The 25,103-nt window shown below is 32.7% G+C and overlaps 1 protein-coding gene across 4 annotated transcripts in view; it reads right to left on the bottom strand.

The window, feature by feature from the left end:
• Positions 1-1,693: 1,693 nt before the first annotated feature.
• Positions 1,694-25,103, bottom strand: part of LOC127851748 (uncharacterized) — a 36,526-nt gene continuing 13,116 nt past the window's right edge. Inside the window, exons 1-16 of one of the 4 annotated variants that reach the window (XM_052385614.1) lie at positions 24,892-24,978; positions 20,130-20,344; positions 19,576-19,704; positions 15,337-15,432; positions 14,823-14,965; positions 12,802-12,838; positions 12,210-12,262; positions 11,232-12,100; positions 10,941-11,055; positions 10,409-10,566; positions 8,761-8,830; positions 8,354-8,491; positions 6,949-7,124; positions 6,450-6,618; positions 6,247-6,360; positions 1,694-6,088 (exon numbers count right to left, since the gene is read on the bottom strand). In XM_052385614.1, the coding sequence (XP_052241574.1) occupies positions 5,898-6,088; positions 6,247-6,360; positions 6,450-6,618; positions 6,949-7,124; positions 8,354-8,491; positions 8,761-8,830; positions 10,409-10,566; positions 10,941-11,055; positions 11,232-12,100; positions 12,210-12,262; positions 12,802-12,838; positions 14,823-14,965; positions 15,337-15,432; positions 19,576-19,704; positions 20,130-20,338 (2,667 nt within the window). In that variant the 5' untranslated portion in view covers positions 20,339-20,344; positions 24,892-24,978 and the 3' untranslated portion in view covers positions 1,694-5,897. Of the gene's footprint in view, positions 6,089-6,246; positions 6,361-6,449; positions 6,619-6,948; positions 7,125-8,353; positions 8,492-8,760; positions 8,831-10,408; positions 10,567-10,940; positions 11,056-11,231; positions 12,101-12,209; positions 12,263-12,801; positions 12,839-14,822; positions 14,966-15,336; positions 15,433-19,575; positions 19,705-20,129; positions 20,345-24,891; positions 24,979-25,103 lie in introns of those variants that run through there. The other 3 variants (XM_052385613.1, XM_052385615.1, XM_052385616.1) reach the window with 3 other exon arrangements.

Genomic DNA, 25,103 nt, shown 5'->3' with positions numbered 1-25,103 from the left:
TTTTAACGATGACAACTGTGAATTAAAGTAGCTTCTAAATAAATCAAACATGTCAAACAATTTTTCCTTATCCCCCGAGGGCCTACCTACTACCACGTGGTCGCTCCGTTTGTCCACTTAATGTGTCAGCTCTGTCTTCGCCGGCGATGCGTTCACGCCTCTCGTCCTGACTGTCCATATTTTACAAATTGCAAATGCCAATACGGTACAAAAATAAATTCAATTTCACAATTAAATGTGGTTGAGCAGAAAATAAAACGATTTAAACCTCGTCAACGCTCTACCCTACTTGCCTGTCGAATGACCAAACCTACGTGTCTGTGCACGAGGAAATCTTGATTTCCGCACCATTGAACATGCACCACCTTCAAAGTCGCCCTGCCCCTCTCTACGTCTGTCCGTCTGCGCAATATTTCCTTTCTCAGCCATAACTTTGCTATATAATGATCGATTTTAAACTTAACTTTGAACAAATGTCCACTATAATAAGACGGCGTGTCGAGTGTGGCACCCGTCTCCCTACTTCAAAGGCCACGGTCACTGTAAAATAGCTAGATAATTATTGTATAAGCCATAGTTTTGTCCTGTATGGAGAGATTTTGCAATAACCATCGCACATGCAATCTATCATAAAACTAAAAGTCGCGTGTAAAACATTAATCCAAGGTCAATGTCACATTTAAAACCAAAGTTGGAAATAAAACTGCTTGTTTGCACGGTAAGATTGCAATTAACCATGCTACTTTAAGGTAACTTGCCACAAATGACAACCATCGAGAGAATGCATTTCTTGGGTAATAACCGTCCACTGCCTCACACGTCAAGGTAATACTTTGAGGTCAAAAGTCCCGGCATAACTATGTTCATTTGTTACTAGTAAACCATCTGACACCTCATGAAAGGTGTTAGTTTGATATGACTAATATTCTTTCGAAAACAGCGAACAAATGCAATAAACATACATTATATAGTTTTATCAGCGAATTAAATATTCCATTATTTAAAGCATCGATTGATATAATTGTATTTACATTCGAGAAATTTAATGGATTACTTATTGGCGAAGTTTATAATTTCAGTGAATCTATTATAGCATAGAATAATAAGCAATCTTTTACGACGAACCTTTTTTTTACCTGTATTTGTAAATTGGAAATCAAATCGTTGATAAGATTTGATAGCACAAAGTCTCAAACTATTGACAATGCCTGATATACTGATTAAGCAAAGAACACTTATTGTGAGAGAATTGTTTTAAAAATCCGCAAGACAGGTACCGTCTTTAAATAAACAGTTAAACTTAGATAAAACTATGCTAATGTGTTACTTGTACCATAACTAGAAAACAGCTAAATATAACGAATGACAGGTAATTATTGCATTTATTTAACATCTTATTATTAAAATTGTCTGACATTTGGAGGCATTTATACCATATAGAAGAGATAACGCTTAACATCTAATGATGTTTGTTGAATGCGATAACGATTACTCCATTCACGACAGGAATACATATTGGCTGCTTTTAATTCACAAATTGTTAAACATAGCAACTGCTCAAAACGCAGTAGTATCATTCAGTTTGTAAACTTATACATCTATATAATGTAGATGATAACGGTAAATTCCCAAGCGTTCGTGTTTTTATAATCAAATTTTAGAAAAGTAATTGCATTTCAGAAGAACATAAATCTAGTGTTATTGTATTTTTATTTGATTTTCAATACAAATGAAAGATTTGAAGCGACGAAAACATACACATACACTCAAAACAAAGTTCGTTAAATATGAATGCATATTAGTTTAAAGCATTATTTCATTTGACATCAATCGTCTGCAGCTTTACTTTGTTGCTGAGATTCTACTGTGATCAACCCTTAGTTTGTGTTCATCCTCGAAAAAAACACCTTCGTCCATGTTCTTTTATCTGCGCTGGAACATTCATGTTGATTCATCAATATGCTGCCGAGAAAAACTAAATATATATTCAAATAACATGGTGATAATACAATTACATGATAACATAATAGAACAACACTACAATGTACACTAAAGCAAACACTTTTACACATGATATAACTGTATTTGTTTTTCAATTAAGTTTATTACAGTCTTCTATAGTCTATAGTCAATAATAAATAATATTATCATTTGAATCTCCCCTGAACAATCGGTCGATTTTTACGAAGTAGAGTGATTTTCCAATTAACGGTTAAATATATATGGACATTTCGTACTTGAGATATTATATATATTATACAATCCTGTATATGTTTTGATTATATTGTAAAATGGACTGGAGTACGTGATGATATAATGTCAACATTAAATTGTTAAGATCACAGCAGCAGAGTAAGTATATGCTATGACTAATTTTATATAACAACAAAGATATAATTTATTGATAGATGTAAGAAAAAAAAAGAATTTTACTGTAAAGCAAAAACAGCGTGTTCGTTAATTTTTATACAAGCAACATAATTAATGTATTTTTTTAATTAATTGTAAAATTTGACATAACTGAAATTACTTGATTTTAGGGCAATGATCATTAACACTTATCAAAAATCGTGGAAATGGGAAATTAACGCAGTCGAGAATTAAGCACTCAAATTAAAAACAATAATCACATGCTGCTTCTTCCGTCCGTCCATGATTAATTGAAAACAGAACCTTAACATAAATACAATATTCGTAGGTTTTATGTCGAGCAGGAGAGATTAAATTTACAACTAGGTTTACGACTAATCACACAAAGGATGTTTCTAAAAAATAGCACAAACAAAATAACCACAAAAAGCTTACAAAAGTATCAAACGTGAATCACTTCCAAGGAAGCGTTCAACGTGTCATAGATTAAACGATATACATTCTCGCCGACAACACACTCGTTCAAGACCTTATAATTGGTATCATTTTCTTTGTCCTGTGCTATTGTAAACACGTTTTTATAAACGAGCTTAACATTACATGCACACTTATTTTGAAAATTAGTATTTAACAAAAACGAAGTTTAAGAGTGTTTTTACTTTATGCAAGTATGTATTATTGTAAAACTTTGGTATATTTTTAAAGCATTGTTAAAAGATTATGTTACCATATAGCAAGAATTATCGTCGCAAACAGTATACGTAGTGAATAACGCTTTACATTTGCGCAATTCAGTCTACAAGTTTACCTTAATGGAAATAAATTACAAATGTTGACCGAAATATTACAAGTTGGACGAAGGTACATATACAAATGCCATAAACGACATCCCTACTGTACCAGCCTGAAGATAATTTAACATAATTGTAAAGATCAAATAAGAGTAGAAATATACAAGTAACAAACTGTGTTACAATCGAAACATCAGTTTCACAAATGCATTATAAATAGCTTGTCAATATACGTTATGTATTGTAAACGCATTTGACAATTGTTAAAGGGGTATATTTACGATAATTCCCACATGATATAAATACTTTAAAACAATCCAAAGTCCATTTGTATACAAATTATTTATCTATAAATTGTGATTGCTTTATTACATCGTTAAGACAGTATAAGTTTGATACCCTCGTCTAATTTGATTCGAACTTACACCTTGACATAGTGCGTACAACACCACCGAACCGTACTCAAGTATCCGCCAGCGAATTGATGTACTCTATGAGCATACCATTTTTTGTAATTTTGATTTGTTGTGGCGATTTGGGCAAAACCAGAGTACCCGGAGGAAATCGAACATGCCCGGTGTGATGAACACTAAACAAACTCGCATGACCCAGGAGTAGGAGTTGAAACTACTTCGCCTAGTTGACCACCCACTAACAGAACAGCAACTCCTCATTATCAACAGACATCGCAAATCAAGTAGTTAACCCCTATTGCAGAAGTAATAGTTCTTCAAAGGGTCTAACCAGACGCAACCGTACATCAAATTAACATAAAAACATGTAGCAGTTCCGGTATGGATTAACAAAATGTATCCGTCGTAAAACGTATAAAATTACAATCTTAGTGCGTAGACCCCAAATAATTTTATATTGCGGTTAATGAATGAGCATTCTTGTAAATTAAAATCTTGAAACAAATTCGAGATATAATGTGCAAGTAATCCGCATTTGTTTCATATGGACAGCACTGTTTGCATTATTTCGTTGAAAAAATTATGCGAAAATGTTTTATTACACATTTGTAAAGAGGAAACAGAAAATATAACAAAAAACATTTGATAAAAATGTTCCAGTGTGCTTTAGCACTGAATGCAATATGTGTGATAATATTAAAACGACGAACATTGTTTCAAACATCAAAATGGTTCATGTAGATACATAACAAAGCAACTGTCGCTCTTTATATTAACTCATGGTAAATAACGAAACGATTGCCTACCAATATCCGTTAAAATTTACATATAGTCAGTGAATGAAAGAAATTGACCTGTTTTTTTTTCTAATTATGGTACGCATTTGTCTTATATTTGCATACCATTCTACCAAAACAAACATTAGTTTTAGTCCTGCTGTCTTTCATTCATCAAATATATGTATGTAATGGTATTTAACATCAAAAAGATCAATGTTAAACAGCTTTAAATTCTGCAATTAAGTAAACCTGCAAACTAACATTATAATGAATTATGTAAGCATTTAAATAAAAAAAATTCATGTGTACAGAATTAAATTATTAAATCTCTACAACAACATACATGATAATTTTGGTAGAAAATACATATTTAAATCAATTAAAACCCCAATGACGTTCAAAACATAAAATAAAATCTATTTTTCATAAGAATATGATCACCTTTCCATTTAAAAATGGCTGTCTTAGAAACTTTTTTTGAAAAAGATATACACTTTAAAAAAACGTATTCGACTAAAGAACCAATCAATGTTATGCGTTCACAGAAATCATTGATCTCGTTCATGGTGTAAACAAAGTAGGTTTATTGAATAATAACACGTTGGTTAAGTGCATTCCTATTAAATTTAGACGATCATTACAGCAATATAAAAAAGAAGCTTGTGTACACGTTAAACAAAATCAGTCAAACTGTGTAATTAATGACAAATACCAAGTTAAAGATTTATTTAAAACAAATAAATAAATGGCATATGGCAAAAATAATGTTCTTACAATTATACATATAAAATACATTAAGTTGCACAAAATAATGCAAAGTATTCATATTAAATTAAATATTTCGGCTTTGTGTCAATTGTGCCTATTGCTTCCAGAATCAAACCGAAATACACGGTTTAAAAATGTCAATACGTAAACATGTTTTAGAAAAGAAAAAACTATATTTAATATAGCTTGATTTTCCTAGAGAATTAATTAAAAATAACATGATGGTATAAATACACTGTTGGTAAAATGTACTCTTACTGATCTACCTTTATAAAACTGTATCCAAAATCACATTAATTTTTAAACATTAAAAATAAAAAGTACTTCAAATAACGTATTACTTCGATTTACAATATACGCTTCATTCAATAAACTATTCAATGTAATATAAAGCTTGGAAACTGATATATTCCTTCGGGCATACAACTCTAAACAAGTGGTATTCAATTTTCCTCATATAATGTAGATTAATTTTTTTGTTCAAGAAATGGTTGTTCTGTTAAATAGTGTAAATAGTATTCTTGTAACGTTACACTGAAAAAATGGATTGACAATCACACATCGCCGTAAAGTAATTAACTCATTATTTGACCTGTTTGAGGCCAAGCTACAATCAATGAATTAATCATACGCACACATTTAACAAAGCGAAATATGTTTCCATATTTGACTTTTATTTTTTCACGCGTACTTTTCCGTTTTTCATCGGTCTGCAGATGTCTAGACATCTATCATATTGTAGTTCGTGTGCAGTCTAATAAGTATTGTTTATGGTTTCACCCCATGTATGTACGAATACGTTGTTTTATCGGTCTGCAACAATCTGGACATATATCGCTGTGTTGTGTGCAGTCCAAGCAGTACTTGTGATGGGTGCAAGGTAGAAACAATGCATTCGCTTGGTTTTTGTGGCACATGTGACAAAGTAGAAGGTTTTTTAAATGTTGGTTTTGTTCTAATAATGTATCTGAAAAGTTAACATTATTACAACAGTTGCATTCTCTAACTGACCGACCGACCGACTGACTGACTGTATTACTAACAACACTAAATCATAAATAAATATTAAAGTTACGCAAAAAACATGAATAATATTATATTACAATTTGTTATACTAAGACTTACTTGTATTTGGTTGAGATATTGATTCTTGTATGTGAAAATGTTCACCGATGTGTTTCCTTTCCTTAATTATCTCAAGACGCAAAACAATATCATCTATATTGGGATCGCTGTTTCCTGAAAAAGATGTTATCTTATTATCAACTGATAAATATTGAGTTTGAAACTTTGGAAATGCCAAACATATTATTTTGATAAGAAATTACCTTGCTGTACAAGTTCAAGAACAGCCTTTCTGACATCTTCAAAAGGAAAACACATGTCACGCGTAAGTATTGTTTGATTTGCATTAACGATCCGTTGAACGTTTCTGTCGTCCACAGTCAATGCAGCCATAGCCCCATTCACTTCCTCTTGCTGATTTGAAGCGTGTTCCTGTCACAAAAATTATGCTCTGACAACACTTTGGTAACGATCTGATGGAAACTGTTATCATAGCGAGATGAATTTGCTACATACGCCAAATGAGGTCAATAAATTCAACCACTGCTGTTTATTGGGTGATTTGGTCAATACAAATTGAAAATGGACCTTGAGTTTGGCAGATTAAACTCATATTCGTTTGGTTGTCATTCTTGTCAGACCCATATAACAGCAATATACAAAAGGAGCATATTATTTTTAAAAGAAATGCCGAAACATAACCTGTGAAGTATGTTAAGTAAAAGATAAACATTCAGGTGATTGACACAAGAAAATTCTTACTGCTGCTGCCTGATCTGCAGACAATTGAATAAGGTCGATAAATTCGTCCCCTTTTACTTCGCGTGCATATGGGCAGGCCGGAAACCATCTGCAGTGTTCTATCCATGGATCATCTCCTGGTTCCCATTTTCTTAAGCCGCCGTCACACGCGAAGCAGCGACAATGATCATCAACACCTGTTACACAAAAAAATGCATATGTACGATTTAAACTTTATGTTTAAAGTAGGAATATGGTTCCGTTTTATATATACATCATCAGTTGATCTCTGTTAAAATTTCTGCATGAGTTGCACAATAATACATTAAATTATTGTTTGGCAAATCATATATATGTAATGTTTACTGGTTTTAATGGTGTGTGTGTATTTCAACTACACATTTTAAATTCAATAACCATTGCTCGACAACAGTTGTGTATCGTTAAACAATAGAGAGGTTCGGAAAACCATTGCGTCCGCTTTGTTGGTATTATTAATATTCGAAATGGTGTGATATTGCAAATATTGATACTAAGATTAATTGAAACCCGCTTTTTAGATAGGCAAGAAATAAAAACAAACTCTTTAAGCCTGAAGGACTTGACCGATGTTAAAATAAAAAAGATATTTGTTAATACTCAGGAACATTACAAAAAACTGAAATACAAATTCTTTCGAACAATCTCATACAGTAGTGGGAATAGTACGAAAAATATCGGTATTGGTGAATTTAAGATGGAAATGTTTTCTATTTTCCCACTGCTGATGGAAATGTTTTACCATTTTGCCACTGCACTGAGCAATAAAACGGAAGGTCAGGCAAAATATTACAATAGAAAGATTTACTCTTCCGAATTAACTATGTACAGCGTTGACGTGTCAAGAAATTGTAGAACAAATGAGTGTTAACTTAAAATATAAAATGCGGATCATCGACGGAATTTCAAGAAGACGTATGGATAATTAAACGAAAAGAGTCTTACTTGAAAATTTACATTTATTTTACATCTATCTACATTAATATAACAAAAGTTGGTGTCCCAGTCTCAAGTTAAAGGTATGATGCGTTTAAACACACGCAAAACATTAGGTTATCAGACTGAAAAACGTATGCTTTCTCAAACTTGCCAACATAATTGTAATATAATAAAAATTTACTAAGTAGCGATCGCATTTTTTTCAGTTGCTAATTTTATTAAATATATTATATATAATTTAAATACTGTAGATATGTTACAGACGATTCTCGAAATGGCGTGTACAATTCATACAATTGTTAGAATTTTATTGACACATGTTTTTGTATGAATAGAATATGTGATTGGCATATAAATCACCCGCATGACACGTACCACAATATCACCAGTATTATTGCATGAGCTTAAATGTACGAGTGGTGTCATCAATAATATTTAAACAGATTACCTGTGTAATACATCCCTGCTTCTGCCAGCTGTTGTGGTCTCTGTGATAAATATTGAGGCCAGTTTGTGAACGTATCTAAGCGAGCTGACAGCGACCGAAACCGCTCGTGCTTGGCTCTGTAGTTTGATATCGGGCGACCTATGACGTGCCAAATCAATAAGCTTTCAAATGCAATGAACAGTGTTACGGGAACTTATAGTACATATCAATACAAATGTAACATAACTATTTGAACACGTACCACGATTGATATGTTTACTTTAATTGGCTATTGTAATTAATCGATTGGTATGAAAACGAATGAGACATGAAACGCATAAAACAATTGAGTAGCTTGCTATTTAACGTGCTTATTCTTAACACAAATTGGAATTAAATATACATTTTTGTTGAGGCACGACCACTACCTTGTTGTTGCTGATATAGCTGACGCTGCCTTTGTCTGATTTCTTCTGGATCTGGACGTAAGTGCCTCTGCTACCATATTGCAGAAACACATAGTATCATATAATAATCACTCTTTTGCTACACTTGTTAATGTGTAACATATTAAATACATTATAACGAAATAGCTTTAATAATAAAATTCGGCGAGTAAGATATTCAGTTTATGTAAGACACTATAAATGACTTTTTTAACACCAGTTATTTCCAGTTATTTATGTTTTTCGCCGTTAAACGAATGTCTTATTGAATTCATTGAATGAATACACATTGCATACAATTGTTATGACAATAATTAAATTCAATGTCACGTTAAGTAGTCTATATGTACTTTTACAATTTATGTCAGCCCTCTCTGTATAAAAAAAAGAAAATAGGAAAGATACGCAGTAAACTTTCTTAACGTACATGTCGTCATGTGAATAGCAACGGCATACGTATCACCTCAGATTATTATACTACTATCTTATCAATATCGGATTATGTACTAATCCGGTATGTTTTTTCACGGTGAATGTAAGGCATTTGCGAGTATGGTTTCTTACCACACAATAAATGCAATCTGATTGCAATGTTTTAATAGCGATAATTTAACAGATTTAAGGTATATTTCAAAAGCTTGACTGTGCTATAATTATGCACGTGGGTGTATCAATAACACATTCTTACTCAAAATCGACGATTTACTAGAAAAACATACTGAACGAGCAGTGACTAAATAATGCAGTGCAGTGAAATATTCTGCGCTTGAACGCACATTCAAGATTAATAATATGAATAACGCAGTTATTCTTAGCACAATACCGGCACCGATACACTAAACATATAAATGCAGGACATATATGACTGGTTAATCGTCTTTTCCGTCAGAGCGACAAAGCAACAAAGAACAATACACATAGCAATATACTCAACCAACAAAAACACACGGAAACAACGTGATTAGCAATACTTCTTTCAACGCAGGTCACTTAAAGAAAATGTATGCGGAAATTACAATAAAAGTTCAAATTATCATAAGTGTTAAAAAACCGCTGGCGCCGATATAAGTCGACTTTAATTTAAAACGTTTACTTCCTAAATGCGTTAGTATTAACACATTTGCGTTCTTATTATAGAATTCATTCACGGATTTAGAAGAATTTTCAACTTGTATTAGCATTTGTACAAACGTATAAAAGTAAATACAGGTGCGATTAAATTTGCAATAATTTAGTTTTCCAAATTGTACTAGAATTGTAACAATATACAATACGTATGTCCCATATGAGAATTCACCATAAATCTTCTAGTATTAGGCAGACTTGACGATTATACATAAAGATCTACTTCCTGATCGTGTAATTGGCCATTTTATTGACTTTTACAGTGCCGTTTTTTATAGAAAAATATCATTGTTATTGTTTCTGTTAATGAAAAGATGATTATAACATAAATTCATTAATGTAATGTATTAAGTACCAGAATATGTGAATGTATGTCTTTAACTTTTTTGTATATCAATAGTGAGTATAACTATACTTTAAACTGAATAGTTCTAATTCAGCTAATGCAGTGGGATTTTATTAATATATTGTTTTGCAAAGGCATGTTTATATTTTGCATACATACCTTATACTGTTCAATGGCTTCGCGACTTCCAAAGTGGTCAATCATAAATGGACAGTTAGCAGTGTGTTTCACGTGTTCCAGCATTGGGTTATCCGTGTCTGTGAAGTCTTTCAGTCCTATACCACAGCAGAAACACCGCACGAGGTCGTAGTTTTGACCTGATTTATATTATTTATTTATATATTCGTTTATCAAGAAATATACTTCTTGAAAAGCAAAATAAAGTATATAACACTCTCAGGATATCGTTATTTTCAATTTGCATATGGCTTCGTAGTGTTCAGATGTGTCATACTTAATATAATATTTAAACATTCAGCAAGCGTAGTCTGTTGATTGTACGATAGAAATTAAAAGAACGCATACTTCGCTTAGTAATTATCCAATCCTTACAAAGCATTGTGTAACATATCTATCGTAACCATAAATTTCACAATTAAATAGAAACTGTTTGTTCGAGATAATCAGTAAACAAAACCTTGACCAATGTAATATGTCTATTATGGGTTAAATTGAAATAGAAACGACCTACCAGTGAAGAAAAAACCGGCGGAACAAAGGGTGTCTGGATTTGGTTGAGCTAATTGCCAGCCTCGATATGTCTCCCTCCTTGAAATCGCGTTTTCGTAATTAGGATATCTTGCCCCCTTGATAAATTCAGGAACAAAACACAATTATTTTAGTGCGTTTCAAGAACCTATTATTTCTTTGAATGTACCTTTTTTAAACTAAATATAGTGAGAGATAAAACATTTAACAATCTTAACGTATACATACGGGAAATAATACATGTCTCACACATAAGGCAAAAAATCGTTCCTACCGGAATTTTTTTTTGTAAATAAGTTGCTGTTGTCAAACTTCTAGAGTTTCCGTTTAAAAACATTCTGTCATTTGAGCTGTTTCCAACACTAGCATTTTGATAACCATTTATGGCTAAATGATTCAATTCAATTCGGTCCAAACGGTTGCTGGAGTTTCGGATTTCTTGAACACTATTGACAGAATCCGTATGTACTGTGGGTGGACCCTCCCAATGAATGTCATTTTGTGCTGTTGTATGATAGAACAACACATCAGATGACATGGGATTAAGACTTTCTGTATTTTCGTCTCTTACTAATTCTGTCTGTGTCCCTTCGGTAATTAATATATCATCTTCTGAAACTTGTGTTGGGTATTTATCTTGATCGGCAGATTGATTTAAAGGATTATTATGTTTCTCTTTTGTGTCTGGAAAAATATGCATACTGTTACGATTGCCGCTTGTGCCATGAAAGCCGCCGAACGGGTTCGACACAGTTATATCATAGAAGTTGATTGAAGCGACATGTCCATGTAATATGAGTTTATTTAAAAACGAAAGCTTATGTCCATCTCGACACACGAACGATTGCCTAAACTCATTTCTGAAGGCGAGAAAAGCAGCTGGATACACATCAACGACAGTAAATGTTATTTCAAGATCTTTCCACCATGAGGCTGACGGTAACACAACAAATGCATTTCTTTTCCAAAGGTAAAATAGAGGTGGAGTTTCCAATTGACAATATTCGCCAAATGTGCACACTTCATCGAGTATCCGACTAATAGCAAAGGATTTTGCTCTCTTAGTATTCTTGTTGCGCAAACCGTTTTGTAAGTCATCACTTAGATCCATTTTGAAAATATGTGTGCCCCAAAAACTATCGGCTGAAAGATACCACAGCAATATTCATTTAACAAATTTAAAATCTTGTTACATTCTATCGGCAATACATTCGTAACATTATTAACAATCAAACGTCCATAAACAAAGTACCTTCAACAGAACCAAAACACGATATAGCTTTCCCACTATGTGAATCGCTAGTGCTGAAATGCATTTACGCATATATTAAAGTAACAATCAGTCGCAATAAAATATGATAATTCAATACATATTTATATTCGGTTTATAATTTATTTGTTTTCAACTTTAAAAATGTCATGTACATCATTAATGGTTAATAAATCGAGAACAATAGTTAGACTTGTTTGGTTTTAAATGTTTTTCTCAGGTCGTCTGCTCATTGGAAGTTTTTTAAGAATTATGTTGTCAATATATTTATTTGCAACAGGGTCAAGATTTCTAAAATTACCATGACTCATCAGCCAAGATAAACGCATAATGAAATAATATTTAAGTTGTGAACTTGACCATTTTGACAAAAATAACACAATAACAATAACAATAACATATATTATATAGCCATCCCTAAACTAGGGTCATGAATTCATATCCACAAGTGTTTACAGCAATAACGTTATAAAACTGTGTTAACCATGTGCTAACTTTTGCATTGTCACCTTTTACAAATTATCAAATTAAGACAGAAAACAGTTAAATAGGTATCGAAAAATAGTATTCATACCAGTCAGGCGTTGACGAATTTGATATGTTCCTCTTCCCTTTAATCCAATTCAAAGATTTGTTTAGGTTTAAACAACAATACAATTAATATAAAACTAACATAACTTGAGCTTTGTCACAAACGTGACGAACACCCCCACATGCCGCATTGACACAGAATATTTTGCATGTTGTCTATACAAACAAACAGCGGACACAATGCTCAATGTTTAAAACGCACTAAGTGACCCCTTTACCTAGTTGTTAAACGGCATGGCCCATGTTCGAACTTGACCTTTACATCATATAGATATAATTTCTGACCAAGTGTGGCAAAGATCAGATGAAAACTACTTGAATTAGAGAGCTGACACCATGCTTAATGTGTAAAACGTACTAAGTGACTCCGTGACCTTGTTTTTGATCTGGCATGGCCCGTTTTCCAACTTGGCTTTACAATTATCTAGGTACAACTTCTGACCATGTTTGGTGAAGATCGGGTGAAAACTACTTGAATTAGAAAGCGAACACCATGCTGAATGTTAAAAAACACACTAAGTGACATCGTGACCTAGTTTTAAGCCCAGCAATGCCCATTATCAAACTTGGCATAGAGATCATCTAGATAAAACTTCTCACCAAGTTTTGTAAAGATATTGGATGAAAACTACTTGAATTAGAGAGCGGACAACATGCTCAATGTTAAAACGCACTAAGTAACCCCGTGACCTAGTTTTTGACCGAGCATGACCCATATTCAAACTTGACTTAGACATCATCTAGATACAAATTCTGACAAAGTTTGGTAGAGATCGGGTTAAAAATTATTAAATTAGAGAGCGGACACCATGCTCAATGTTGTAAAAGCACTAAATGACCCCGTGACCACGTTTTTGACCTGCTATGACCCATGTTCGAACTTGACCTACACATCATCAAGATACAACGCTGACCAAGTTTGGTGAAGCTCGGATGAAAACTACTTGAATTACACAGCGGACACCATGCTCAATGTTTAAAACGCAAGAAGTGACCCCGTGACCTAGTTTTTAACCCGGCATGACCCATATTCGAACTCGATCAGGCATCATCCAGATACAACATCTGGCCAGGTTTAGTGTAGATCAGGTGTAAACAACTTTAATTAGAGAGCGGACACTTAATACGGACCGACAGACAGACAGACCGACAGATTGACCGACCGACAAGGTCACTCCTATATATCCCCCTAAACTTTGTTTGTGGGGGTATGAAAATATATAAACAGTTGAAACATGAATATTTATTATTAATGTCGATTAAATATAAGTTACAAATAAATAACAACTTATTATTTAGGTATAATTTTCGTAACGACATATTGCGGTATATATATTGAAGGCATCGATATGCTTTTGTCACACAGGACTTATCAAGACTTAAACATAATATTGCAATGTGAGGTCTCTAGAAATAAAAATTATATGAAAATGTTTTTAAGAACAAGTGTCCACAACCATTGGTCAACACAATTACTCTTACAATTATTTTTTTGTTTTAAGTATGAACCATCCCTTAATAACTTCATGTACATGTTACCTAAGCTAGAAGTCAACATCATAAGTAGTTTACCATTTTATTAGATGTGTTTCGTTTATTAACAAGCATCGATAATTACATATTATGTATGCGCGTATTACTGTTATGTTGTGGTAATTGTTCTTTAACGATGAGCAATCGTTTACAAGAGGGATACTAGCAGATTGTATTAAAACATAATTACAAAATGTAATATGTTGAAATGAATGGATAAAGCATATAAAATGGGAGGCGGAAAACGACAACGGGCGAGGCATGGTATGGTATTGCGCAAGGGGGGTTAGAGGGTTAGGGTTAGGGTTAGGGTTAGTGTTAGGGGTCGGGTTAGGGTTTGGGTTAGCCTAAACACAACCCTAACCCTAACCCGACCCCTAACCCTAATCCTTACCTAACCCTTTTTGGGGGTTATCACCCCTGACCATGCCTCGCCCGTTGTAGTTTTCCGCCTCCCATATAAAATACTACCTTCGAGATAACATCCTCCTCTAGGTACAGAGGGTAAAGGGCCAGGATTAAGTTCTACACCAGACATCAGTAAATGCTTTTGTATGATGCTAAATGGCGTCCGATTGATACATTCATACAAAAACGTATTCTCCTCTGTAGCGCTTTAATAGTAAATAAATAAGCATTAACTCAGAACACCTATTGTAGTATGACACTTATTATCAAGATTGTAATACTGATATTGGCTAACACGCACTTAAATGCAAAATTTGATATAGAATCAACACAATGTGACTAAAAGACAGTATATCGAAACAATTTGAATTGTTGTTCTTTTTGTTCAACAGAGAGTCCCACATAATCTAAATAAAATTAATGATATACAGGTACATGTTGGGTTGATCAGGAACACGATTCTGTTTTTAACATAAAAACAAGTTGAAAGATATTTAAAACAAAATACACGCATGAAATAATGACTGCAATGTGCAATGCAAGGAAAACAATATTAATAGAAAAGAAAATAGTTTACCGAAAAGTATGAAAACTTTTGTTTGAAATTGTAGCGTTGTCTTCATTATGAGTGTCCGACAAGAAATGTCGGTAAGTCGCTGTATCAAACAAGCTCCTAAAAAAAAATAAGGATACAATAAGCCTATTCATTTTAACATAAAATTTAAAACAAAAATGTAATTACGAAAATAATATCCGATCGCTGAAGGTTTACATAACAAGCTGCATACGTTTTTAATATAAATGCAAGCAAAAGAGAGGAAAACAAAGTAAGTAGGATTAAGTTTTTTCAACGGCAATATTTGGTAATCGATTCACTTAACTATCCATTGAAAGTATCAAAATTTTGTTTAAGAGTACTTTTAACCGTTCAGTTGTTTATCTATTTGTCTTCGCTCTTCACACTATACGTATTATATATTTATACACTTAATACTTTGCACGGTGAGCGTCAACTGTGCTTGCCATTATATACATAAAAAGGGTTGCGTTAAACTAGAATATCATTTTTGCGTGTCGACCTATATTATAAAATAATTGCGTTAAACGTGTTATTGCGAATTGATAACGTATTGAGTTGCAGTCAATATATTTGGTGACATGTGGCATCAGATAATAACTTGCATTGACGTGTATAATTTATTTCAATTTATGTTATAAGAATGGATATAGCAACAACGTAAACACTACAAATACATGCGTACACGGCTGTTTGATATTAAAAATAATATCGACGTGTTATTGAAAACATTTACATACGGTTTTTTGGATGCTAATTTGTTACACGAGTATAGGTATTATTTATCGAAGGGTGAACCTGAAACTGGTGTTTTTCATATGTGTATTAAACTCCCATTCAATCATAAAATAATAATGTGTTAATAACGTGTACTAATAAAATAATTGTTTATTTTCTATATTTTAGTTCAGCATTGTCGTAATATTGAAGGTGAAACTGATCTGAGTGACTTCAACAAAATGGCACTTGTCGTTTGCTTGTTAATATTGCTCTTATGTGTCAAGACAATATTATGCACATTCTCATGAGCTTTACTGTAAAATGAATGCAACCTTAAGATGTATTTTAATAAAAACTGTCAACCAAGTTAGGAATCATGATTTCCTTTAATTGTCAAACGGACACTTAACAAGTTTTATGGCTCAATGATCAACATAACTACAGCTAGTAAGAGCACAACCATGCATTCGGCATGCCATTAACTATGGTAATCATATTCAATCAAGATTTATGTGCACACCCATAGATGCTAATTTTAAATTTTAAATAAATGAAATTTCACAATCAAAAAAGCAATATGCTTGTATTAGAATCATATCGACCCTCATTGGTATGGAGTAATTCGATAATTGCTTCTGTTCCATGCAACTTTAGCTTTCCGAAATTACCATGCAAGCAGAAATTAATCAGTTTGTCATGCAAATGAAACATGGGATGGCGACTGCGCAGTAAGTTAATCAAAGCGCTGTAGGCGCTGAATGCCTGGGGCTATACTAAGTTTGCTTGGGAAGAAGTATTGTCTGAATTTATCCATTTGTCCGAAATTACACGGATTGACCTTAGCGGTTGAGTGCGGAAGCTCAGAGACTGTAAGAAAAGACAATATGTGTGTATATACTACAGTGTCCAAAGACGGTGATGGACTACACGATACTGGTGGTGGGTACGATAACCTTTTGTTCAACTCAACACATATGGTAGAGGTTCGTCTACATAGGCGGTAAAGATATACAACAACAACAACATAGCCGCAAAAAAACTGTTACTGTTGGCGTCAAATAAATCACTTGCGATAGGCTTAAATAGCTTTTAATTACATAATTAACAGATAAGGAAAAAACTTCCTTTGCAATGTGTATACAAAAGAAAATCCGCTTGCCATGATAAAGAAATGTGTTCTTTCTCTCAAGTTGACACGGTGCCGACTTTTTCGGATCTGTGTTTGGAGAATAAAGCGTCACCCGGTTAACATTTTTAAGGATTTCTTTTTAAATATTTCAAATAAATGGGATAAAGTGGAGAGCCATTCGTAAGAGTTTTCTATAGGTACTATGATCTTTTTAAATAAAAAGGTATTTTTTTCAGTAACGTTCAACCGCGCGTTTAAACGGTTAGAAAAATGTCGGATCAGTGTGGGGACTAAATACAAACGCGCAGTTGCACTTTACTGGAAAAAAAAACTTATTTGTTTAAAAAGATCATGATACCTATAGAAACCTCTTGAATGAGCGGGCTCTCCACTTTATCCCATTAAAAATGGTGAAATATTTAAAAAGAAATCATTAAAAATGTTAACTGGGTCGCGCTTTATTCTCCCAACACAGATCTTAAAAAAGTCACGTGGTATAGACACCGTGTAAAACTTTTCGCGCTCGATTAGTGCGCTCGATATGTGCAGTGAAATACCATATCCGGTTAGTTTGTCTATTTCCGAGAATGATCGTGAATATTTTTTGTTGTTGTTTTTTTTTTCATTTTTTTTTCTGGAATGTCATGTTTGCGCAAAATAAAATATCAATATTTTAAAATATTTTTATAAATACAAAATATAAGGTCGTCAAAAAATGTCTCAAAAAAAAAATCTTCTTACTGTCTCCGTAAACCAGATATGTAATACACATACCTGCGTAAACACTCGTATCTTTTCGGCCTAGACCGTCAAGTGAAGAACTTTTTCTCGCATGAATATGTAAACAATAAAAACTGTCGTAGCCAATTCTTAGCAATTTTGCCTCAATACTATTTTTTGCAATTTTTATGACACTGTTATGTTATATAGTGATGTTCTGTATTTTCAAGGCGATTTATTGAGATCTGCGAAGAGCTACTTTTATTGCGCACGAATTAAGTGGTAATTCGGAGTTTTGGGAATTTGGTTTTTGGCAGCCAGCCAATTCGGATAGGCTCAGAAATGTGTATCATTACTATGGCCTTGGAGCTTCATCCCAGGCCATAAATCCGCAGTTTCTACTTGAAAACTTCATTTTGCTATGCCCCGTTCTTCGTCCGGATAAATGTTTTCCGAGATCTAGTATACACAAGCTCATCGTATTAGTTTCTCCGTCTTGTGCGCAATAACGCTTGTTTTCGACTGTCATTAAAAAGTACAAATACTGCTTTTGTGCACAGTTTTGTTTTTTGATTCTTTGAAATAAACATTTTTGCAGTGTGTTCGTAATTAGTGTTCTTCTCGACGTCGTTAATCGTATGTAACTAAAACAAACATTGTCAAATACTTTACTTACATACACAATTGCTGAGTGTTAACTTTAAATTGAAGCAATCGAATGCCCGCGAATCTCGGAGAACTTTCGGAAATAATCATGGCATTTACATGTCATCGAATAATTCAAAGTTGTGAACTAAACCAACATTTTAACCTTTTGATTAAATAAGAAAACATTGTGTTCTGAAAATCAACAAACATTTTCCGTTTCAAATAAACATCTTGCCCCGTGTTTTGATTTGCTATAGTCGACAGGACCTTGTCAAACGAAATATTTATCTCTAAAATGCTTTATTTATTTATAGTTCGTAATACTTTATTGGTTGGATGAAAATAAAAAGTTCAAGTATTTTGTATAATGTTTTGTTCTTTCCTGTTAGTCAATATCGATGAATGAATATCAATTAACTTAATATAAGAACATGTCAAGAAACACATGTTAAATGTTTACTGGCATGAAATGCAACTATCCTGCGCACGCAATACAGATCAGAACTAAAAATGTCACAACCACATGGTGCTACCTTTGCTTAAGCTTCCAAACAACTTGGTTTTCATTGGTGTACGTCTAAACGCTTTAAATTGCAAAAGAATGGTAATAAAACGTAGAGTCATAACCTTTTAAATAAAATAACATGATAATGGAAAATAAAAATTTATATAATTTTGAAAAGCCATTTAAATTATAATGTAATGTTGTATAAAACATACTTGAGGTGTATTGAGAACAATTAATCATATGGTCCCAATTGGCAAAGCTTTTTTTAGTGAATAAACCCTATTTCATTATCACAATACAATATCACTATATTTTGAAAGGATTAAAATAAAAAGTTTCGCGAGAATATAAAGGTCATGCCGTCAGATTACTGACGTCATTTCACCCTGCAACCGTAAAAATTACCTGTATTATACATTGTTATAGCTCAATGTTTGAATAGTAAAATTACCTATTATAAATCAGTGACATTAACTTATAGACCACACAAGAGCATACAATAAAACACACTTACCTGTTTACATATGTAGGTTTCAGAAAACTCTGAGGCATTACATGACCATATTCTTGATTGTTGCAATGTTGAATAGCAGAATTGTTTGACAGCAACTCTTTGACAGATTCTCTGAATGATGCAACATCCCTTAAAACAATTAACACCATGTAATTAATATTAAATACTTAAATAATGTATATGATCTCACCTTAAATTTTATTTTAACCGATTCTGATATTGACAAATATGTATATTAGTGTGATTTACAACAATACAGTACAGTAATAATCAGTTCACAGTATAAACAAGAACACAAACATAAAATTTGAGTTTATTTATAGGAATTTTATATTGCTGCATACGAAGTGCTTTTTTACCTGTATGGTAAACGTTGAAACTTGTAAAACAAGGCCAATATATATCAACTAGCATATATGTGATCAAAACAACAAGGCAAAAAACATTTCGGTATGCTGACTACATCCGTTTGTAATGAAGCACGTCTGTTTATGTCGAACAAGCGACTTGGATTAAAACTTTAAGTTTATTCAATTGAAATCTGTTTTACTTACTTCGAAAAAGTGTTCGTTAGACCACTCGTCAAGTCAAACATGTCATTTCGAAACGTAATTAATACAAGCACGACCATGAGTAGTGGTTTAACATTGCTACCATTTGCCTCCTTAAGTTTGCACCCCGTCCGGCCGACAGAGCTTCTGGAACTAATCTTGATACAGAATGATCCGATTCTGCAGCGATATGTTTGGATATCTACGCCCATGTTTTCCTGTAATAATATAATACTATATATATTTTTATTGATGGCTTACGTCCGATAGAATAACCACAGTGTGTACGCTAATTAAAAGTAAATACGTTTGATTGTATGTTTTCACCTTATCTGTCCACATTATAAATAAATTAATAATTAACTAACTATCTAAATAAATAAATAAATCAATAAATACAAACGATTCGTGAATTTGTCATGATTTCCTTGGTTATGTAATGATTGTTTTATTGGGTTTTTAAAGAACCAAGTAATGTTCAACCGGGAGAGTGAACAATTATAACAATTATAAGTATTAGTGTCTAATTATGGAAGCCGACCTTAAACAATATATTTAGATACATACACTTTCTTTCGAAAGTTTTTGGATCAAAAGCATATCGATTAAATTGTTGATTGCATACCAAAGGTGCGAATCATGTTTCTATGTATAGGTACATAAATTCTTGATATGTTAATTAACGGTTGAATAATACACCAAAGCGTACACGCTATTCTAATTGCATATGTGTGACCGCAAAATTGACTTTAACATTTGATTTGTGATTTTCTCGTTTTTATTTTAAGAATAGAAGATAATTTGACAGTTGAATATGATGCATGTTGTCTGCGATGTAAGCAATCGCGACAATAATCTTCGATTGTTGAATACACAGTAAATAAGTTGTAAGATTTACCCCAATTTTCCGGCTTCCCATTGACATTGCATGACTATGATCAGTATATTATATTTGTGACAAATTGTTTTTAAATCTTATTGTTATAATACAAAATACAAAATGTAGACTCACGTTTAAGTTTCCTTTAATCGGGCCTCTAAAGAGATATTGTAATGCTATGATGTAAAATTTATTTGACACCTACATGTTTTGGGAACAATTCTAGGCCAAGATCGAGGTAAAGAGCTTATTTGACCGGCTAATTCATCCAAGGTTGTTTCCATTGATCGTTCATATGCGGTGGTACCCAAAAGTATTCATTTTGCGTATTGTGTGTGTTTTTCGTATTGTTAACAGGCTTCCAGATCTCTGAACAAACTATAAGCTCCATAAAACCGATCAAAAACATGTTTACCGTCTTAAGGTGGTGACCCCATGTTTTTTATTATTTGTGAGTTTTTGTTGTGTAGTTGTTTGGTCTAGTACATGGAGTGTGCGTCTCACTTTAGGGTAATTTTCTAAAAGCCATCAATAAAAAATACATGCGATAAAAAGGTTTTATTTAGTGTTAATTTAAAAGAGAACAGAATGTACTATGACATATTTTTTTCAAGAAGGATCAGGGCCAATGTAGACACTTATAGAACACGATTATATTACCAGACTGAAAACGACCCTGTAGAGAAAGATATTTGCATTATATCGGTATAATCTTTATTAATGTTTTATTAGTTAGCCGTAAGATTAGCTTTATGGATATAATTTCAAGCTCCTGTGATAATACCGACGCATGTAATTCATTTCTTTCATTAAAAAGGTAAAATATACGCGAAAGGAAAGGTATATATTGAGTCAACATGACGTAATGCGCCCTTGGTGTATTTACACAAATGTCAATGCCAAGGTCTACAAAGGGGTACAATTGTTCCAATCTAAACCGAAAGTGAATTGCATTTGATAAATGGCTGGTGTCGCTCTTCACGTTTTCTGAAAATTAATCATCCATACCGTACGTTAGTTCAAAGCCGCATAAAGCTCACTCTTAATATGAGTAATGAAAATCACGATACTACCAATTGTAGACGAAATAAAAAAAACTATCAGGTACGAATACTTATTTGAACTATATTTATCTTAATTGAACAATATTTATCTTAATAATAAAAGGTTGATTTTACGATTTCTTATTTGTAATGCAATTCAATTTATCGCACGTCCTCTTCATACTAGTAGGTAAATGTTCATTCACAACCAAATGTACAAGCTACCATGCTTTACATTTATATTTTCCCTTTAAAATATTCTACATTTCACCTAACGTACACTAGTGAATCCGCAGTGGAATTTTTTTTCTAGAATCACTGTTGTTACTATTCGCAATAGAAAATATTAAGAATTTTGATTACATTTGCATCTCATCATTTGTGTGTCGTATAAACGAACAAATGCCGTTTCAACAGAATATTGCAAAAACCTACGACAGTATATGGCAATCTATAACTAAACCGCTAAAAATTTGAGATCAGAGTGCGATGCTTGTTTGTTGTTGCTGCATTTTTTCTTATAAATTTGATAACGTTTAACTTTTGGAAAAGAATGGATAATATTCCCTGCTTAACACACATAATTAATAAATAAAATAGAACAATACATGCATTTTATATTTTACAAAGTAATTATTTTCATATGCACCTGTTTTTGAAATAGAATACTTGGTATTACCAGGTAGTTTCCGACTGGTTACAACATTTAACAAAAGCAAGATAATTATGTTTGATCGATATCGATAATGGGTTTGCCATGTCCGTCTTCAAATAAACAAAACTACTATTTTATAATTGCCACGCGCAAAAACCGACAGCGAGTGGGTTGCTCACTTAAGACTTGTTAGTAAAAACTGTTACGTGCAGCCTTGGTGATGTTTGTGTAATACTTTAATAATCTTGTTTTTAAATAGGTTATTTTACTCTGCTTTAGACAGTTTTATCAGATTTGCTTCAGCATCAGAACAAATTACAGTTTTCACTATATATATATATATATATATATATATATATATATATATACATATATATATATATATATATATATATATATATATATATATATATATATATATATATATATATATATATATATATATATATATAATCTTAACAAGTAACCTCTAGCGTAAGGCCAACGTTGACTCCATGGGCATGATTTGCAAACAAACACGTAGTGGAGTATCACCATACGACGTCTACAACCAAACCCTAAACCAATTTCCATCGGTGTTTCGGAGAATATGAATTGAATACTAGTCGATACAGAAGCATATACAAATCATGTTACCACTGGGGCGTCGTTACCGTTGATCCAAATAGCATACTTTAAACAAAATTAGAGGAATACCATACAATGTTGCACATCAAATATTTAAATAATTACCCTTTCGATTTCAGAGAAGAACATCTTTGAAGTTTTTGTCAAAACAAATATATATGTGTACAAATCTGGTTTGACAGACAAAAATCGACCCTATGGACATTATTTAAACAAATTTAGGAGATTACCGCTACAAAATGTGACTTGCCAATTACAAACCATGGGCCTTGCGGTTTCAGGAAACAGTTTTATAGTTTTCATACCAACGCGCATACATATTAATATTAAATTTGAATGTTGCATATATTGGCATTATTCAGGAAAACTGTGTATAGAAACACAATAAGATGTTACACACCAAATGTTAAAACCATGACCTATTGTTGTTGCATAGAAGGGGATTTGTTAAGCTCTTCATTAAGTACGTGTACATAAATCTTGTGACCCCTATACATAGCCAGTTTTTATTTCAACAGACTTGTTGAAGACCAACATACGATGTAACATGTAAAAACACATCTCGACATTGCGGTTTTAGAGAAGAATATTTTTTAAAGAAAAGAAGAAACCCACAGAGCGGGACCCATTGTAACCCCATGAGGCATTATTTGAAGCAAAGTTTTAGAGGACCTGTATATTATGTTTCACAACAAATATTAACCCCATGCAGACTCATGCAATTTATGAAACAAAAATTTAAAATGCATTTACTTGTCAGTGAATAAAAATCTTAAGTCTCCTGGCGCAAGCTTTGAGGCAAAATGCGTGATTTGAACACACTAGTTAGAGAACCAATAACAAAGGTAATACACGAAAATAACAATCACTGACACATGTGATTTCAGTGAAGATTTGATGTTTTCAAATAATTGTCTATAGCTCCTGTTTCGTAAATATATAGTGCAGACCGAAACGATTTAAAATTTGAAAGAATGGCAATGTCATAAAATGGTTATTCCTTTGAAGTTTCGTTTAAACAGGTGGTTCAGCACGAGGGGTCGTTGGAAGAAAAAAAAAACAGAAGCATGGACTGAAAGACGACTGACAACACAATATGTTAAACGCTCCCAATAAGCACGTTTTGCTAAGATGAGCTGAAAACCAAAATTGCTGGTAGAAGTTTCCCTATTTCCGATCTCTTTACTCTTTATTTATTCCTCAAGTGTTAATCAATATGCTTATGTAAACATGGAAAATCCATCCTACTTTCGATTTGGAAACTGCTCAAACCGTACACCGTGAAACTAAATAACTTTGAATTCAGTAATAAGTTAAATTAAATGTAAACCGATTTTACTGGAGCTAAAGTGTTGTACAGTATCAAAATTTCACTGGTTACATTATATTACACACCCTTCATAGAAATCGAAAGAGGTTATATTTTAATCACATTACAAATGGATTACAAAAATATAAACCCATTCAATATTTTTTGCACATTGTCATATAGACGTCTGATAATAATAATATACGTTTATGTTAAAATAACCTCGATAATATACGGCTGGTATGACTAACCCTTCACTTAATGATATAATCCTGTTTACAATGTACATGATATTCTTCAACTTCTACAACAAAAACATATGTAAAGGGACATAACCCCTCCCCCCTCTCCAACGACTTCAATAAATGAAACTGTGTATTAACCAGACGAGCTTCTTAATAGTGTAAAAGGAAGTAATTAGTTCGCATGTACTTGACAATTGTTAATGTAAATTGATAAATAT

This window comes from Dreissena polymorpha, chromosome 11, assembly GCF_020536995.1.
Source record: "Dreissena polymorpha isolate Duluth1 chromosome 11, UMN_Dpol_1.0, whole genome shotgun sequence".
In the NCBI taxonomy this organism is placed as follows: domain Eukaryota; kingdom Metazoa; phylum Mollusca; class Bivalvia; order Myida; family Dreissenidae; genus Dreissena; species Dreissena polymorpha.
Note: the sequence above shows the minus strand (reverse complement) of the source record. Positions and strands in the feature narration are given on the sequence as shown.